The sequence below is a fragment of the Leiobunum rupestre genome, chromosome 1 (assembly GCF_980474605.1).
Source record: "Leiobunum rupestre chromosome 1, qqLeiRupe1.1.hap1, whole genome shotgun sequence".
Taxonomy (NCBI): domain Eukaryota; kingdom Metazoa; phylum Arthropoda; class Arachnida; order Opiliones; family Sclerosomatidae; genus Leiobunum; species Leiobunum rupestre.
In genome coordinates, this window is record NC_143384.1 from 11354616 (window position 1) to 11375325 (window position 20710).

The window sequence follows — 20710 nt, forward strand, 5'->3', positions numbered from 1 at the left end:
GAACCCTTAAAATCCACGATTGACGAAAATGCCAATTTCCTAAGCTTTAGGTATTGTAGATGCGAATTGCGTTACCTATAGTTTATTAATTCTTTGAGTTCCTTAGATAAGTCGCTTGTAAAAAGACACACGCAATATTGCTCATGAAAATATTCCTTTCCAATGTAATATTCGGGTGTATTTGAGTTACTAACTATTTGAAGAGCTATCAACAAGCCATAGTCCATTCCAAGGATCACTGAGTCTCCAGCTCGTACTGAGTCTAACCAATCAATCATAGCCGTGAAATCCATTACTGTTTTATGTCGAAGGCTTTGCTCTCCAACTAGCCGACTGACCTCTCGAAAATTTCCCTGTATGTATATAAAGAGTTTCTTAGAAATAGGTAATTTGATTTATAATTTTTTTAAATTTTCTACTCAAAAAGCATTCGGTTAACAAGTGTACATAATGAACAATAGAGTTCAATGTATGATTAAAATAAACAATTTCAACAACCCAAAGACGAATGGAGGGAAAATAACTAATCTATACTTGTACCTTTAGCCTCAGTAAAAGATAAGTTTTCCGTAAAAAAACATTCAACTACTGAATACTAAAATATTTACTCCTTTTTTCCACTTATTTTAAAGAAACTAACAAATTTACCACTTATTATAAAAATACTAACATAATAACTAATAATAAAAATACTAATATCAAAATTACTACTTATTAAATAAATACTACAAAAATTACTACTAATTATATTTGCACATTATTAATACAAGTTAAATAAATTTGAGCATAAATACTACTAATTAAATAAATACTAAAACATTTCTTTTAATAAAATTAATCTGAACATAATTACTATTAATTAAATACATACTACAATAATTAGATTTAATTTCTACCAATGATATAAATACTACAATAATATGAACTTAATAACAACTAATTAAATTATATTTGATTATATAAATATTAAAATAATTACTACTGATTAAATAAATACTAAAATGATTATAACTTATTAATTAAATGCTTGAATAAATTGCGAAATTCATTTTAAGGAAAGGTTAAATACCGTAAAATCTTTAATCATTGATGTTTCTATAATTGGCTTGAGGTCTGGATATTTAAGAATATCTCTCAAAGTATCTATTCTAATTGGCATTCCTTGCATGGTGGTTTCTTTTACAAGAGTTGACACAAGAACGCTACTGATGACCAGAACTACGATACTCCACCCCGAGAAGATAAGTCGTCCCGCAATTCTTCTCGGTGTTGTTGGACTGGCTGCGAAAATGTGAAATATTATATTAAAACGCAAATTACAATAAAGATTCTTTATATAATATATTAACGCGTTCATTATCTCTTTTTATAGTAATTAGGCGTCGTTGTTAAATAATTCTGAAGCTCCACTTAAAACGTTTGTAGGAATTGTTGTGTATCTATTGAATAATAAATTTTAGTGATATACTCTAGATACAAGTTATTGTTCGAACAGATTAATGATAATAATAATTAGCTTGGCTAATACCCAAGTCTTCACCTAAGGCCCATGTCATTGACCGAATTAAATTATTTTAAACCGTTGGCCGGGTTTCAATGCAAAGGAAGGTGTTGGAAAGTCTTTCATGCCACGCGAGCAAACAGCTCTCTACTTTTACTATTACCGTTAACCTCTACAAATTTTTAAGGAAAAGAGAAACCCCCCATTAATCTATAACAGTACGTAATTTAAAACTATATAGGGTAATATATAAAATATGTTGCGCTAGAACATGAATTCCAATAAAGTCGTCATCCTTGACTATGGTTTAAATTGATACGAATAAGCTTACACTGGAAAAGTGATAAATATGTCCAGTCCGTTAAATGTTGCGCAAAATCTGTCTTCGGAAATGATCTAGTCTTATTGAGTGTTTTTTATCGTGGGATAAACTCATCAACACAACAGATTATTGCAGCAATAAATATCGTAAGTATCTCCAGAAATATGATCTAAATAAAGAAAGAAACCAAATTTATAAATAAAAAGCCTATTATTATGGGAAATTAATAACTTCTTATAGATGGAGTAATGATTACCCTGTAGCACTTGGTTTTTTTAGCATCAGCTATAATTACTATCACCGTTTGATATGTTTTAAGAACAGGTATTGTTCGCGAACATTTTCATGAAAATAGAGACGTTTATCTTCTGCCCTAATCTGCACAAACAAACTAAACATAACATTAGTACCCAAACCTCCCCTTTCCGAAATAAAAAGCTATATCATTCTAGTGGAAATTAAGTTTTTACACTTGGAGAGTATGACTGAATCCACAATGTGTTATTAAAGAATGCTTCTTCAAAGAAGGACAATTAAATCCACACGATATCTCATTGTCTTCCTAAAATTTGCGTCTTATAACTCCATTCGAGCACAATGGACTTTCCCTTAATTACCTCCTTGAAACGGTTGTCCTTACAAAAAATAGCTGTATTGTGACTGCTCGTATGCTTTAATTGGAAGCTCATCTGGATTTTCTTTCAATGGTACTGCACTTAATTGCAAGTGAATTATAGTAATATTTCTTCTTAAATTGGGCGCTGCAAATTGACTGCAATGATTTTTTTTGCTGTTTAGTCGGTGAAAACGGACTGCAAAAGCAGCTCTTAAGCAGTAGTGATTACACTACTGTTAAGTGGCTGTAAATCGACTGCCAAAGCAGCCAGTTATTGGCCATTATTATTTTGGCAGCTGGCATGCTGCGGCAAAACCAACTCATAAATAGGAATGAGTAGAGGTTATACGTAGAAGTAATTAAAGTGTGGTGCGTTAAAAATAATTATAATTTTTATATAGAATTTTAAGATGCATACAATGGAGCTTCATAAGTATATCTAATTAACGTATTTCAAAAGTTTTAACTTCCAGACTGCCGGAGAATAAGTGATATTTTTCTGTAAGTGCCTTTAATGTTATGGATTTATCAATGACAATGAAATTGAGTTTATAATATTACTTGACAAGGAAGCAAGGTGAAAATCGCCCAGGCGTTCGACCGATAACCCATAGGTTTTCCTGAAAATATCGCAGTTGATTGTTGAATAAATGGTAAAGTTGACGACCAAAGACTGTAGTTTACGTCCGCATGCCCCATAAAATAGTAAGACATGTAAAAGTCCAATTCCTGTTCAAAGAAAATATTCTGATATCTTCGATTATTATATATTCATAATAGCCTATTTTAATTAGAGGTAAAACTCTACAAAAATATGACAAGTAAGTAAGTAACTCTCTAAGGTTTTATTGTCTACATCGCTCTAGGCGTAAGCAGTATTACTAGTTTCTGTCAAAGGAAACATGTTTTATAATAGCCAATATTTTAATATTTCTTGTTTTTCGGCATGTGAAAAAAGACCGAAACATGCAACAGTCAATCTGTGTTCATGACCATGTTGTATGATTTAGTTTTAAGATAGTTGGTAAAGCACCATTAAGTTGTAATGCCCAAATATTAAGTTTTGAAATATATTGCTCTTTCGTTAAGTTTTCTTAGTAACAATTATACCTCTCACGCTTCTCCCCCTTAAGTTTCGTTTACAATATCTTTCCTGAGTTTGAATGCTGGCCGTTCTTTCTGACGATTGTTATATTCTCAATTGGCCTCCGCGAAGGTGCCCCAGGCACTGTAGCAGAGTCGTCCCTAAATTGGTTTAGAAGACTAGTGCGCATAGTCTCTATTCCCCGACCCTTTTTTGTGTCCTTGGTCCGATATTTCTTCCCCTGTTTTTCTTTTGAGGCATTGTCAGAAGCCGCCCGTTCCCAAATGTTAGTCCCATAAAGTTTCGTAGTTTCAGTATTAATTTCGAACTCTTATTCCAAGAATTGATAATTGCTATAAAACCAGTAATGTGTGCATCGGTATCGATGCTTTCATGTTAAAGTATTTTTTGTTATATTACTTTTAAAAATGAATGTGTCAAAATTAAAGTGCTTATTTATTTTTATTTATGGTCTCTGACCTTAGATCTTGCGCGAGGTGTGCAGGCCTTACCGACTTCCAGCGAAAGTGTCAAGACCTCTGACCCTGGGGGTTATCAAAACTTAGTGCCCCCTTGGTCATTAGACTTGGTACATCCCACTTCGGCCTATTGGGCAATTCAAATATGGATGCCAAGAGGTTATTGGGTCCAAGTGACACTATATCCGACCCGGATGAAATAGGTCGCGGCCCCCTTTTGATTAAAACCAGAAAGCAGTGATTTAGAGAAAGAGAACGAGAGTGAACGACAACTAGAACTGAAGTTGGAGTTTCTCTCTCTCTCTCTCCAAGAGAGACCGACCAACCGCTCCAAAATAGAGTTAAAATAAAGACATCGAAGTGTTCACCGGTGCTTCTCGGTAGCGGTTCCTCGACGCCAACTTTAACTATGTGCGGTCCGCGATAACCGGAGCCAGCGATCCTCCATCTCGACGGACTACCTCGTTGGACGCTGCCTTTAATTTCACTTGAGTATAATTTTAACTCAGAATGTCGATTCGTCGCTACTTCCGCGTTAACCACAAACTATGGTAAGGTGCGTAATCGGGGTATAAGCCGATAATACGGCTCCCAAAAACTTTCAATGGCCTTCGGGCGTAGAACATTGTTAGTGTAGTTTTAATAATTATTCTATTTTAGTATTTTGGTCAAGTTACCATTTTTATATGCCTCTGACATTAACCCTACGGGTTAATTTGTTATGTATCTCAGTGTATAACCTTTTCACGGCCTTTGTGCCATTTCTTGTTTTGTTGTTGAATGAAATTAATTTCTGGAGTCACTATTAAATTTTACCTATGGCAATTCTCAATGAATAGTTTTATTTCCTTCGTAGTTAAGCCGAAACACGTCCCTAAGATTTTTGAGCCAAGTAAAAGTTATTAACTCGCTAACCCCAATAGTGTCAGTTATGCGAGTACCCGGAGCATAAATAAATTGTTAATGGGATAAAAATAATCCCGTTACAAAGTGTTTAAATTCGTTCATACGGGACTAAAAAAGGGTAAGATGATTCGGATCGGGTATCACTCGCTAGCTCATCGAGTAGTATGATTTTATGGAAGAAGAGTAAATAAAGAACGTTAATAAATACACGATGTGATTGTGAGGTACAACTACTAGGCTGATCAAATAGGTTGTAAAGCACAAAAAAGCTCTGTATTTTAGAAGACGTGAGCAAGTAGCAAAGATAGTGTGCCTTCATTTTGTAAAATAGCAGAACATTTTTTCTGGAAAGTACCCAATAACCACCCAGTCCAACTTAAGATAGATAATTCTTATGATGAAAGTGGGTTGGCGGAGTAGACTTGTGGAGGTTAAAGGTAATTTGTAAATGTAGGGAGCTGTTGTATCGCGTGGCATGAGAGGATCACTAACACCCTCCTTCCTAGTCCTTGGCATTGTAACCCGGCCACCTGTTTAAAGGCATTTTAAGTCACTCGATGACTTGGGCCTAAGGTGATACCTTGGGTATTAATTTTGATGATTAATATGATAATGATTATGTAGTTAGACCAATTCCAAATTAACATTAAGATAGTTTTAAAAATTTATCAATTTATTCCTGCTTAGTAGTAATGCGATTTATATTCTGTTCGTTCTACATAATCACTTGTCATAAAATTATCTGCTTTAAAGCAGATCTATTTTGATAGAAGATCTACGTGGTATTTATGTGTGTATCCTTAGTGGTGCTGAACTTAGAGGTCGAGGATGGTTAACTTTTATTCAATAGATAAAGCTCTCAAATTATTCGTAAAACGTTTTGACCAAGTAATTTATATTTCTGTATGATCCGATTAATTTTTTGATAAATTTGTAAAATTAATCGATATTTTTTTTTAATAATTTTCCGAAATATTAACCGGTAAATTTCTTTGTTCACAATTTTTTTCCGAAAAAATAACTTTAAACATTGATATCGATTAACCGTCCCCAATCTCTAGCTGTACTGACGCTTTACTAGCAATCATTACAAGAAATGATAGGTTACCATTTGCTTAACATCTAAGACGTTGGTCAGTTACGTCTTTTTCGACCGTTTATTCACGAAAGTAAAACAAACTTGAGAAAATGACATTTTTTAGAATCCCGTACAAAATATTTTGTGCTGAAATAGTGCTTTTGAATAGCAAAATTCCAGAATATTTTTCAAACTGCTTTTCCTACTAAAAGTAGCTGCAAAATGTCTGTAAACGCGCCAATTCCTGCATGTTTGCAGGGAGCTTACAAAATAAATTGCAGCCAACCCTAACAAAAATTTAAGGCTGCAATGTGGATGCAAAGCAGTTCGTTTGCAGTTTCCTTGCAGCAACGGTTGTGTTCATCTGAATTGCAGCTTTTCTAAGGTTAGTCGAATTGTAGCCATAGTACAGGTACTTAACAATACAATTACAGCACTTCTACAGATATTTTGCAGGTTAATTGCGGCTCTTTTACAGTTACAGTCACATTGTAGCCCAACTTACGTTATTTTGCAGTCAAATTGCAGCTCTTTTACAGTTTCAGTCGCGTTGTATTTTACAGAGTGTATTTGCAGGCACAAATTAACATCATTATAGTAAACTTGAGTTTCAGTGTTAACTCATTACAGACCTATTACAGTGGCAATCATAATCAGCTGGCACCACCTTAGGCCCAAGTCATCTAGCAACTTATAATGCCCTTAAATGTCAGGTGGCCGGGTTAGATGCAAGCAAACATCTCCCTATACTTACTATAATCGTACGTTTTTATGGAAAGGGGAAACCGAAGGCAATTGGCAGTCCTATTACAGTAACTTTGTACTGTATAATGTTAGAAAGTAACGCTGTATAGTGTTTCCGATATTAGAATCACCATCTGGTTATATTTCATAATTCCCAAAGTAATTAATCAACCAAAACCAACTGCTAACTTGGCGAGTAAATTGTATTTTTTTTAATTATCTCCCAACATGCATTAAACCCTGGTTATTAAAGACTTTCAATTGGCCTATGCTTTTGATAGGATAGTAGTTGCTTTTATCTTGAAGGCAGGTTTACTGTCAAGTGTTTATTTAACTAAAGCTAAAATTTTTTGTTACCATGAGCAACTTAGCGTGCGATGACCGTGTTTCCGACAGTCTGTAAAAGTTTACCGAATGCATGAAATAACCTAAATTATTTATATTATTAATATTTTACCTCTAAAAAAGGACCCCGCACGGTTTACATTGAAAATGGGTTTCGGTGAATTTTAGCCAAACTTTAGTAATTGATAGAACTCGTTGTGCGGAACAACGTTTCAATGGGGTTAAACTTCCGGAAATCTACCGTTTCCGCTCCTCAGGCCCCCAAAGTCGTTATTTCCGGAAACGACCTAGGCCACATTCATTACAATATGTTTGAATACTTAAGGGTTACACAAAAATATCAATAGAAATCAAACAGTATTGAATAGAGATCGAGGCTATCAAGATTTTGTTAGAACAGATGAGTATAAACTAAAAAATATCAAGTCTCGTAAAACCCAAACAAGTTGGCAAGCCAAAATATACCTCTCCTCGGAAGAATTCTCCCTAGTGGTATTAATTTCTCGAGATAACCCTTAAAGATATATCTCCGCAATTAGGAGTTATTTGTTAAAAATGTTATCCCAGTTCTATCCAGCCCGGTATAAAATTTTAATTATAATTATAATAATTGAGACGAAACGACAAATTTTAATTTATTCAGAATATCATAAGTTAAGTAGTTACAACAGTGAGTTAGACGTACTATAACAATGCACAATTGAATTAAACCCTTTTTACAGTACAAGTTCATCAGTTGAATATAATACGAATCAAATTTTAATGAAAGAAATATCTACAGAGGGTATTATAACGACCGTTCGCTTTTTGGTTTATAATTTTAACAGAATCGGGCCGATTTTAATTAAACGATAGTTTATCGAAATTTTGTTAAAAGAATAATTTCCCGTCGCCGTTTTATCAAAAATTTATTTGATTCGGGATTGCCAGAACTGTAATGTTGTGGGCGAGTGATTAGAAAATAAAATGGCAACCATAATTATGCAAAATTATAAATGTTTATTTTTATTCAGAACAGTCTATGGAACGTTCTAGATTTAACTTTCATCAATAACCCAACAATATATATCGCTTCTACGTAATTGTACAGAACTGGTACTCAAGTGTCTAAGACTAGATTTGTCTTAATTCATCGTGATTGAAAAATAAACCAAAACACACTTACACTTAAGTAAATATCATAAATTTTAACTAAATTCAAACTACCTAACTGTAACTCTGTCTTAATTAACAGCTGAGAGCTGTTGGCTACTAATTACTTCCAATCTACTTAATTAGCCTCACAGGTGGAGTTGATAATTTCAAGGGTATAATTAGGTTATTCCAATTCCAAAAATTATAACAATCAATTTTATCTTACAGCTGACTTGAGTTAGTTCACAATTGCTTTAACACTTTCAGTCTTAAACACGCACTGTTCATACACTTAAGTCCATTCACTCACTATCCAAACGCGAAACACAATTTAACTCTTTTCTTGACCGAAGACCGAACATACTAATTAAAACCGCAAAGTTACCTCATAACTTTTGACCAACATCAGGACCCCGTCCTGAAGTAGTTCGTCTGACAGCCAAGAACTAAGAAAGACTATATCTTCTAAATTGACGGCAACGGCCATATATACGTTTATTTTGGGTTTTGTTTGACCCGCCGAGATTTGACTAAAGTTCGAAAAATTGAAGAGATTATATTTTTTACCCGGATTGATTGATAGTTCTCCACACGGTGGCGCTATATTATTACTTTGATATAGTTTCCGCGGGAGTTTTGAATAATTATCCTTTTTCAAAGCGTTATTAAAAGGTAACAATGAACTACTTTTTGTGATTTAACGAAATTTTGTTAAGAATTTAACAAAAATTTAAAACAAAACAAAAACCCGTAACAAAGAATAAACAAAAAAGTTCAATTAACAATATATAAAGATATTGTATTAATCCGTTTAGAAAAAAACCCGCCTTATCATAATGGTTCCTTTACTTAAATATTTTCCCTAAGGAAGTCAATGGCTCGGCGGTGAACTATCCGCATTGTTACAATGCGACCCGAGTTCAATTCCTGATCACGATAAAATTTTACATTAATATACTAAAATATTTTATTAAATATAAGATTAATATAATTCATAAATATTTTATTAAATATAAGATTAATATAATTCATAAATATTTTATTAAATATAAGATTAATATAATTTATAAATATTTTATTAAATATAAGATTAATATAATTTATAAATATTTTATTAAATATAAGATTAATATAATTTATAAATATTTTTTAAATATAAGATTAATATAATTTATAAATATTTTATTAAATATAAGATTAATATAATTTATAAATATTTTTATTAAATATAAGATTAATATAATTTATAAATATTTTATTAAATATAAGATTAATATAATTTATAAATATTTTATTAAATATAAGATTAATATAATTTATAAATATTTTATTAAATATAAGATTAATATAACTTATAAATAATTAAAATGATGTAGAATAAATTATAGTACCTAATGTTATAACTTTGTAAAGGACATTCGCCAAAGCTGTTTTTTAGAAAAACACCGCAAGATAACAAGCGTTGGTGGCTGAGTGGTTAGAGTACATCTCTTGCACGAAGCAGACCCATTGGACGTTGAGAGGTTCCATAACACTCAGCACTCGGCCTGTCCCAAAGTCATTACGAAAAAGTTGGAGAGAAAACGCCCATACAAACTCAACATCCACAACCATCATAACACTATCACAACAAACTCAACACCCACAACCGTCGTAACACGAACTCAACATCCACAACAATCATAGTACAAACTCAACACCCACAACCGTCACAATACGAACTCAACATTCACAACCTACACATAAATATTACAATAACGAAATATCCAATTAAACTGAGTTAAAACTGTCGCGACGGTGAGCGTTGACGAAAAAAGACCAACCAAACCAAACCGCAAATCAATCCGTTAACGCTCACCGTCACACGGTGGTTTTGCCAACCCTTCGAAAAACTGCGTACGCAATGATTATCTTTTGCCCCGAAAATGCTCCTGGGGTTATAATTTATAAAAAGAGGTCTTGGCTCTGAGTTAGGAAAGTATTCGCAGATATGAAGATATTCCTGTTGTATTTCAGTTTTTTTCATTTTCGTTACAATATTGAATTTACGAACTAATTTACCTGTTCATCTTGACTCCTTTAAATCTATATTTATCATTTTTCTAGATAATTTTAGGTTCTGGGCTTGAGCAAGAATAAATGAACTAGTACTCTGAATCAAAAACCTGTTCTGGAATAAATTCCAGGTAATATAAATCCATAAAATAAAATAAAAAATCAGTTTAGCTGTTGAAAGAAAATATTGCACATAACAATTCACCTTCAAAACCAAACTTTAATTATATTTAAAATAAAGTTAAGTGGGGTTTTTTGAAAGCGATTGCACTTCATTAAAGAGATGACAACAGCCATAAGGGGCGTTTGCGCTCAACAATTATTAGTTGTAAACAATTTGTAATTGCGAAGTGTGAATATGATAGTTTTATAATTCATGATACCAACACACAATTATTTGTTTGCGCACTATGCAATTTGTTTGGCAAGGTTTTGTTTACAACTAATTAGGAAATTTTTAATTGTAATCGAGGCTTTACCTAGTGTATTTTGATCCATTTTAACAGGCAAATACCCTAAAATTTCACTTTGAATACACTCAATAAGTATTCTTAAGCCCAAAATTTATGTTTAAAAGCAAATGGAAACAACACCTCAAATATAAAACTATTATAAATATTACTAGATACAGAAAAAAACCTTTAAAACTATGTTAATTAGCAACACATGTAGTTTAATTTGGGCCTCCCTCATTCCTGCATGCATGTTGCCAAAGCAACCAAAATGATTGTAAGCGTAGGCCGGGTATGTCGCCTAGGGTTATTTGTAAAGTTATTGTTCAATTGAACAAATACCTACTAATTTTATATTTCCTCCTAACTAAATAAGTGAATAAAAAGAGCATTTTAAATTTATTTACCATTCTTTCTCTTCCATTTCGATTATTCGTCTAAAGTGTACACCGTTTATTTCAAATGCTGCTCAGTTTGCTCGTCGTTAACGGTCAGACACGGCCATCTTTGATCACGCGCTGTTCGCTAGAGATCAAAGCTGGCTGTGTTCAAGAAGAGTTAGTTTCCGCGAAACGTTGGCGTTCAATCATGGACAGAGATACAGTGTCCATGGTTCAATTTTTTTACCATAGTATAAAATATGCACTAGTTTCTGTAGTTATAACTTTTTCGAAGGTACAAATAACCAAAATCTTGGTTTTAGGGCGAATAATAAGTATTATGTATTTTATGGCTTATACATTGTAATTGAATAACAAGTTTTCAAGCCAAAATGCTACGCGTTTGAATGAGATAAATATTAGTTGAGTTAATAACTAATAAATAACGTTGACTTTATATCAATAAACTAACCTCGTTTTTTACCATAATGAAATTCTTGCTGGAAATTGGTTTTTGCAGTTATTAAATATCATCGTAGACGAATAGTTAATAATAAACTAAAAATGCTTTATCAACCATAAAACCAAAACTCAACCATGCAGCAACGTTCACTTTGCTACCCGGGAATAATATAATAATAATATTGTTAATTTTTTTATTAAATGCGATTTTTTTAATTAACTTAGGCTCTTCTAGAAAACAACTATTATTAAACAAAGACAAAATATTCTACAGCAGAAAAATAAGACCTTTAGAGCAAAGATAAATATTGTAAAGTGCCAGCAAGCTCGAGTAGAAGTATATTATTTAAATTAAAGATATCAAAAATGAGTATTTCTCAAAAATATTGATAAATCTTTTTTTAACTTTAGATTATAGACCTTTTGCGGCGTCTGAAATTGAAGCTCGTAAAAATGTTCTGGTAGCCCTGTTGATGAAAAGCGTTTTTCCATACAGTATCTACTTTCCTACTGTTTATTCTATTATTGAAAAAAATAGTCGTAGCGAGGGATATAACTTTTAGGGCTTTGTGATAATTACCATTCATTTCCTTTGTATTTCAGAGAACACAAATATTAAAGGTAAGCTTAATTAGTTTTTATGTTTTATGAGTTAAAAGCTTTAAAGGATCAAAATTAGGAAAAGTACACGGGCAAAATGGCAAGGCTTAGAATCTACAATCGCTCATGTGGGAAAAAAAATATTATTTTTTCATCCTATTGAAAGATCCTACTAAAGGTGATATTTGGGGGTTACCCAGTGTGAAGGTGACTTGGGGGGGGGGGTCATAACGGAGAAAATAATAAAAATGGTAGTCGCCAGTCGAAAGCGCCGCAAATTATCTCTATAATGGACTTATTTGCAGGTATGTATTAAATTGATCTTGCCCCGTAATATATTCGAGATAAAATTAAATAATAGGCTTATGAAGTTATCGAGTGTAACAAACTAGTTTTCCAAGAGAGAACCGATAATTTTGTTTTACTTAATCTTCAATGCAAATATATATACTGGCAAAAGTTATAGTATTTCCCCGTAGAAAAGTAGGAAATCCAATGTTATCAATACAGCACCACCTACTCAAAATTAAAAAGCAATAGTTATTAGTATTTCCACCATTCGACGCCCTCTGGAGAGCGAACGGTAGATTTTTCGACGATTTTTCCCATAGAATCATTGTTAGACTACATGTACTTAAGATATGAACTCTGACAAAAGTTGAAAATATTTCACCGAAGAAAAAAAGGCTGGTAATGTTAAAGTTTTGACGAAATTCTGGTGTTATGGATACAATGCCACCTATTTAGAATTCCAAATCAGTGATACTTTTTCCTGATTCAGCGTTAAAAAACTGCTATAGTAGATCCTTTAGTAAGGAGTTAGGGCTTGAGACCTTTCCGGAAATCACGACTTTGTAACCGTATGGGTTGAAATAGTTGATTGCGGATTGCTATTGAACGAATAATTTCCAAACAACCATAACCAATTTTGTAAAATTAACTGGATCAGTCCATATAGTTGAATTTCTAACAATTAAATAACAGGACTGTTTGCTATCCCATAAACAAGGTAGCCCTTTTTCTAAACTTATATATGCGCTACTATTGTAAAGTAATTAAGTCGCAAATTTATTTAAATTCTAAAATTACTAATTTTGGATATTTTAATATATAAATGTCTCAATTACAGACAAAATATAGTTGCATTTGTAAGTCTGCAATTGTAACTTCATTTCAGCTCAGTCATTTATGAACTTGAAATAATTGAGAAAAGTACTTCTATTGCAGCAAACATTCAATAATATTACAGCTCGCATTAAGGCTACAAATTGCAGACTAAATGCAGTCACACTACATCTTCTAAAGATAATATGTTTTTCCAGCTACAATGCAGTCATATTTCAATATCAATAATCTGCAATTGTAGTAATATTCCAGTCACCATAAAAAGGACTAATATGGTAAAATTGCTGCTATTAAAGTCATTATGCATCTAAAAAAAATGCAGTAAAAAAACAATCGTCATGTTTGACACTGAAATTCTACTGAAATTCATTGCAGCTCAGTTTAGCCAAATTGTAATTTAATTACAGACCAACAGTCTTAAAGCATGTCATCTGCAGTCAAGTTACAGCCTTTTATTTTTGTAAGGGAAATGACATTATGAGCAAAAAATCAACACAGATCTTATCATAAATACCACAAAATCGTTCAGAGTTGCTTTTCATAAAAATGTTTTCCTGGTTTGGTCCAAAATTAATTTAATTTGCTAAACTTTTATTTATTTAAGATTTACCAGTCTATTTTTAAATTGAAATGTGCAATTTCTGATAGTAGACCGAATCTCTATACTATTCACTAGAAATTTTTTGTCTAATAATTTGCTTTACCTCAATGAAAAAGGTAATACTGGTGAATTTTTCAAATTCATGAAATATTTTTCTATTTTTCAGGAAATAACCAATGAAACAATTAGCTTACTAACAAACAAAGACCGAAAATTTAACAGTGAAAGTTTTAAAAATGCCTGAGCCTACCAATAAAAAATGAAACAATTGATAATAATATAAAAACAAATCTTTATCACGGTCAGCTGCATATAAGTTAAGAGGAACCACCTATGGACTGCATTGTAAAGGATGATAAAATTAGCGAATAAATAGATTAGTCCATTATAAAAAGGATAATAAAGCTAAACCCTAAACAAATTTGAAGAAATTTCAAGTAAGTTTTTAAATTTCTTCAAATTTGTTTAGGGTTTAGTTTTATTATCCCTTTCATAATGGACTTATCTACTTATTCGCTAATTTTATCATCCTCTGCTGCATATAAGCCTTCTAAAACATCTTATCGACGTCAATGGCTACGTTTAGTGAAGCTTAACGGTCTTACACCGTTTTACGTTTGCGTTGATTCCGTTGAAACTTTTTATCCTGTCCTGTTGAACGATTTTATTGGATTGTTGTAATTTTTATAAAATATCGTCTGCTGTGCCGTCCGCAGCTAGCGTTCCCGTGTGCTGTGACGTCACGATTCCGTTAAACAACAAAGAAACCTGCTCTTTCAATCATTGAGTTTGTTGAGCTAACGTTACCTACGTGACGTCAAAACCGGAAATAACAGAAACCGTTCAGTGAAAAAAAGTTGTTAACGTTGAGCTACACTGAACGTAACCACTGTTTCTTATTTATCTTGGAAACGTAAACGTTACTTACTTTTGCAGCTGCCATATTGCTGTAATAATTCCAGTTCTGTGTGAAATCGAAAGGCACAACCTCAAAACTGACCAAAATGTATTTACATTATTACATGATTTAAAAAAATCAGATTTAAAATGCTGGGTTTTGTGAGATATAATGTTTTCAAAGTGCATATTTAACCGTAAGCGTTAAATCAACAATTAAAATAAACAAAATTAATTTTTAATTAATTTAACCACTTGCTTAACTTCTTACCTCATATTAATTTGACGTAAGATATATTGAAAGCCATCTGTATAAATAAAGGGTGCGCTAAATGACGTTTTAGTAAATGTGTTTATATCCCGATCAAATTCTAGTAAAGATGGAAGCTGAAAACGTGAAATCAAAACGAAGTTAATGTATCAAACATCACATTACATGTTTATGCCTATTTTTGTAGGAATTGTCGTTTAAGTGTTTATTCCTTATAAGTTAAAAAGCATTTCTATTAAAGATTAATATTCCTTCAAATAAAATACAGATTTAAAAAATTACCGGACATTCTAAGTTATATTAATTGGCTCTATTTTATACAAAACCTTTTTCTCAGATATTAGTGATCTAAGACCCACTAGTGAAAAGTAATTGATCGAAAAACTTAATTATATTGATTATTTTAGAAATTCACCAAACAATTATCAGCAGTAAAATTTATTGTATAAATAAATTTTTAAAAACCACTTGTCTGATCAGAAAAACGATATCATTACTTTTAATACGTGATTTCTATGGGCATTTGATTTCATTATCTAATTAATATTACAATTATTTTTCACATTCCTTAATTTTATCATTGGAAACTTACATCTCGGTATAAAATCTTTAAAGTTTGGTTCATAGCTTCGTTGAACCTGCAAATTGAGCGAAATATTATTTAATCGTTTTCAAGAAAAAAACGTTTTTATAAACAAACTATGGGATTAATTAATTGTAACTGATTAACAATAGAAAAATGCTGCTATCAGGTACTTAGCGCAAGCTGCATTCGAGAGGGTATACCCGTTGAGACGAGCATTGAAAAACCCACATTGATGAACGCCCCGCTAAGAGGATAGCACCGCTTCGACATAAACGAGATGAGAGAGGGCTTGTAACATTGGTTCAGAAAAAAATAAAGATCGGGAAGATCATTGCGTGCGCTTTCAAGGAGACGGTCACGGCGAACCATAATGAAAGCGTTTAAGGAATCAACTTTCAACCAAACAGTGGGAGCTTGAAGAGCATAGGAGGGATTCCCTTCAGGAGTAACGAAGCCCAACTACATGGGACGTAAAAAAGGACGGAAAGTTGGAGAAATATGCTAAGTAGCCAGGTTGCGAATAGGCCGATAAAAATCCTTCGCCTAAGTTTGTTGCTAACCCGCAATACTAGAGGATTTCGAAAAAGAGGAAGGTAGGGGAAAGTTATTCGTGACGTACAACTAGCCGCGGCGCCAACTACACATATTTTCATAAATATAAAATACGTAAACTAGAATATTTTCGTCTGCTTAACAGCTATTGCAGCCTTGTAGGATTGTAAATTTGTGACTTTGGCAACCGCTTTATTTAGAAGCGGACAATTAAATACGGTAATTAAAAGATTTAAAAATTAGAAATTAATCGTTTAACTGGAAAAGGAGGTTCAGTTTGCTGCGTTAAAAATTGTTCAAGCTCTAGTCGTGGTCAGCGTTCACATGTTGAGAAAAAAGCTAGTCTTTATCGACTCCCTGAAGACCAGATATTAAGAAAAGAATGGTTAAAACGAATTCAAAGTAGCTATGATTGTGATGATTTGGCAACCTACGAACAATAGTGTAATATGTGGACTACATTTTAATAATAGTGGTAGAAAGAACAAGGAAGACATGTTACCTATATTCATTGGCAAGAATGTCTATCCACCAACATTGCTACTCTCATGTGAGAACCTAGACAATGAACCTAAAGAATATTGTTTCTGAAGTTACTGTTGGAGTACAGAGTACCGAGAGCTTCCCGCCAAATCTAACTTCTACAACTAAGAGCCCTTGCAACCTGTAGAGCATTCACGTAAATAATGACTGTTATCATTTTGGAATTAAAGGGATGATTAACTAATTTGCCTATTCGTTACAGACCACACCTATTGCAATTATGAGGTTTCTCAATTAAATAACAAAAACACTATTAAATTCCACTCTTGCAAAACAACAGGACCTGGAGCAAAAATATTCAAATCTAAAAATTAATTTTGAAACCTTAAAGGTAGAAAATATTAAACTTAGGGTTCAAGTTGCTCGCTTACAACGTGAGAATATGGAAAAAGATTCTAAAAAAGAAACTCATTTTATAATATCTAACATATCTAAAAACCAACAAATATTTAAATACTACACAGGGTTTGCGTCCTTAATTTAATATTCTGTATGCTAGTATTGAGCCAGAACTAATTAATATTAAAGTGTATAATAATGGTTGCGGATACGAAAGAAGTACTGATAGACCAAGTGGCAGCAAAAATTCAATTGGTTGACCAATGTCTCTCGATTTGAAAGAAAAACGTTTTTTAACTTTGTGCAAACTTATGGTTGGATTAGCCAATGAAGATTTATCGTATCGATTTGAAGTTTCTAAAACCACCACGAGTAACTATAAAACAAATTGGCTAGATTTATTCCATAAGATCCTAACAAAAGTACCTATTTGGCCATCAAGGAAAATTGTGGATGATTTTATGCCAAGAGCATTTACATTCCCCACCACACGGTTGGTGATCGATTGTTCGGAATTCTTCATAGAGACTCCAGATGACTACTCAGTGCAAAGTGACACTTATTAAAACTACAAAAGACACAATACCGCCTAAGGCTTAATTGGAATAACTCCAAATGGATTTGTATCTTTTGTCACACATTTAGCACCAGGCCGAATGTCTAATACAGAACTGACATAAGGCAGTGGTCTGGTAAGCTTACTTGAACCAGCGGACTCAGTTATGGCTGACCGAGGTTTTTTAATCAAAGAAGCATTGGCTGAAAAGAGAGTTGAGCTTAACATACCACCATTCCTCGGAGGAAAGCCCCAGTTGTCTAAAAGTGATGAAATAATAACTCGAAGGATAGGCTCCGTACGAATTCTTGTTGAAAGTGCTGAAGGACTTCAGAATACTTAAATTTGCCTTATCAAATTCAATGGTTGATAATCTTGATAAAATTTGGAAAATATGTTGCTATTTGATAAATTTCATATCCGAACCCCTTCTAGATCCAAAGAAATAAAATTTTTTTTTGTAATATTGAGCAAATTTCATTTTAATACTGATATTGGAAAAATCTCACTTAGCAAATTCATTCATGTATATTTAACTCAAATAGCATATTATTTACAACAGGTAATTAAAAAATATCCCAAAGGAATATTGCGTTCATTCATTAATGAAAAAATGACTAAAGAAAATTTCATCTAGTTTTAGGAACTATGGTATTGTAGAATAAATCTGGATCAAATAATATTATCTCCCAAAATCCTCCGTTTCCTATGTCAACGTAAAAATCACACCATAAAAGTCCAGTTATCCCTAAGTGACCCTGAGTTTGAAAATAATAATCATGAATTATTTTCAATGTAACTTTTCCTGAAGTAATGCATATTTTTTGAGGCACTTTGTTAGCTTTCGTGCAGAAATTTAATCCAGAGTTAATCCCTTTTCTTTGGCTTTAGAGAAAGTTTTGATTTCAAGAAGGCCATATTAATTTTTTTCTTAAAAAAAAACTAGTCTATCTGGGGAAGCCAGGATTTACAACAAAGCCCACAGGATATACATGCATCTTTTGGTTTTTAAGTAAACAGTACTTTGACACTGCATTTGCTTCATTATTGATTCCCTCCTTCACATATATAAGATGACTAATGGAAGCACCACCAGTAATACTTTTCACAAATTCTGGGGAAACAATTTTTCTGCGTTTTACAATTTTACCAAAATTGGATGCTGTTAAGCGTTTTAATCGTTCACTGTCCCATAACTGGCATCCCGATTGATCCCTTGTGGCTTCTTCTACGCTTTTTGTCTCGTCTAAATCTACTTCACAACATTTTGGTATTAAATTCTTTGATAAACCGAGAGTAATGACCTGGGTTGGTAATTCTTTGCGTGGAAACTTGGCTTCACCACATCTTCAATCTCGCTTTGTGGTTTTGCAGCGTAACTGTTAGCTTCAGATTTAACAGCTTGATAATTATTTTCCTCCATTATTCTCACCCACATTGGCCTAATACCAAGATCCTTCATTGAGGTTGCGACAGATTTGATAATTGGATCTTCTGTAGTGATTGGATTTGGCTCTTCTGAAAAGGACGAATAATTTTCCAAGCAGGTTTTTCTACGCTTTCTTTTGTATTTTTTTTTAATTTTGTGTTTGCAGAACTTCAGGGAGCTAAAGTATGTGGTTGACAATTTTTGGTTGATAGATTTCAGATGTCCCCACTTCTGTGCCCTATCAGTGCATAACAAATATTTTGGTACAAATTTCAGCCCTTCCACCGTACAATCTAAAATGTATCACAAAAGAGCCGCAACGTGAATACAAACACCTCCCTGGCCACAAGGACATTCCCACAATGCCGAAACAATACTCCCTTTAACATTCATTGAAACATAACAGTTATAACTATTGCTTGCTTTGTACGAAGCACGGAACTTCGCGTTATTGTACAATACCTTTTGACTAATATGGTTAGATAGGAAAACATTGGTGACTCGGTTTGACTTGAACATCATGTAGCTTTTATTTTTGTGCTTTTTACTTTTCGAATGATGTTGCGTTATCTTTTCATTCGAAAAATCTTTGGGGATATCTTTCAGAAGTTTGGTCCAGTTTCCTTTGGGAATTATTTCTCTAATTCTGGCTGTACTGATGTTAGGCCTTGGCTTAAGTGCTTTCCTAAAAAAAACGTTTAAAACACTATTTTCAATTCACTCAATTTGAAATTTCTTTATTTACTTTTAAAATCAATTACTTTAAAAACATTAACAAACCTTGTTTTTGGTGCAACCATGACTTTAATTAGAATCTTGGTAAGCTACTCGTGAGTCGCGACTTCTGTTTCTTCACAGCAAAATCTTTAAAAACGTACTCGCATTTGGCTATATATTTTCAAGCGACTAATTCAATAAATGATAGTTCAACTTAGCAAAACAAGAAATTTTTTGGTATTTACAGCGCGATCGGATATTAAACATAGACCAACAGTGCAGCTGGATAATAAACAAGGTAATGTTAAAAAGTATCTGCCAGAATTAACCCTTTTGTCAAGGCAAATAGGCTTAATAATGAATATTTAAATCATGAAAATCTTCGCAAATGGGAAATCCGCGCAAATAATAATCCGCGCAAACGGGAAAAACTGCGCAAATGGTTGCGCAATTGACAAACTGCGTTAATGGCAATTCCGTAAATGGGAAAGGCGCAAATGGAAAAGTGCTTAAACAGAAACTGCGCAAATGGGAACTGCGCAATTGGACCCAAACCTCTAAAGATAATAGTTTAAGGCAAGACAGTAAATGGGTATATCTGTCTAGCCTTACACTGTTGCATATGAAAAACCTAACGTCTTTCTGTCCTTTCTTTAGCCTACTGCAAATATAGACTTATAGTTTCATTCCAAACTGCTTATTTACACTATTTATTCATTTCAAACGAAGTAATCGATGCATTATTAGTCGCGTAGCATGAGTAACGTAATTTTTGCGTTAAAAAGTAATGTATATTCTACCCGTCCAAAAACTGTAGCTTTCTATCTGGAGTATGTGCACGAAAAACATTTTTCGTCTCTGCTCAACTCCTTAAAATTCTTAAATCAAATTTTTATCACAGTTCAAACGATACGTGGTTTTTTTCTAAGGTTACGA

The 20710-nt window shown here is 32.9% G+C and overlaps 1 protein-coding gene across 1 annotated transcript; it reads right to left on the reverse strand.

Moving 5' to 3' along the window:
• Positions 1-256: 256 nt before the first annotated feature.
• LOC149961086 (uncharacterized) lies at positions 257-15662 on the reverse strand. The gene is made up of 6 exons (XM_090167583.1): positions 15645-15662; positions 15053-15168; positions 14813-14879; positions 3001-3168; positions 1070-1281; positions 257-353 (listed from the first exon to the last, which is right to left on the reverse strand). Exons 2-5 carry the CDS (start codon positions 15055-15057, stop codon positions 1219-1221), a joined length of 303 nt encoding a protein of 100 aa, XP_090023709.1. The 5' UTR covers positions 15058-15168; positions 15645-15662; the 3' UTR covers positions 257-353; positions 1070-1218.
• Between the last annotated feature and the right edge of the window lie 5048 nt (positions 15663-20710).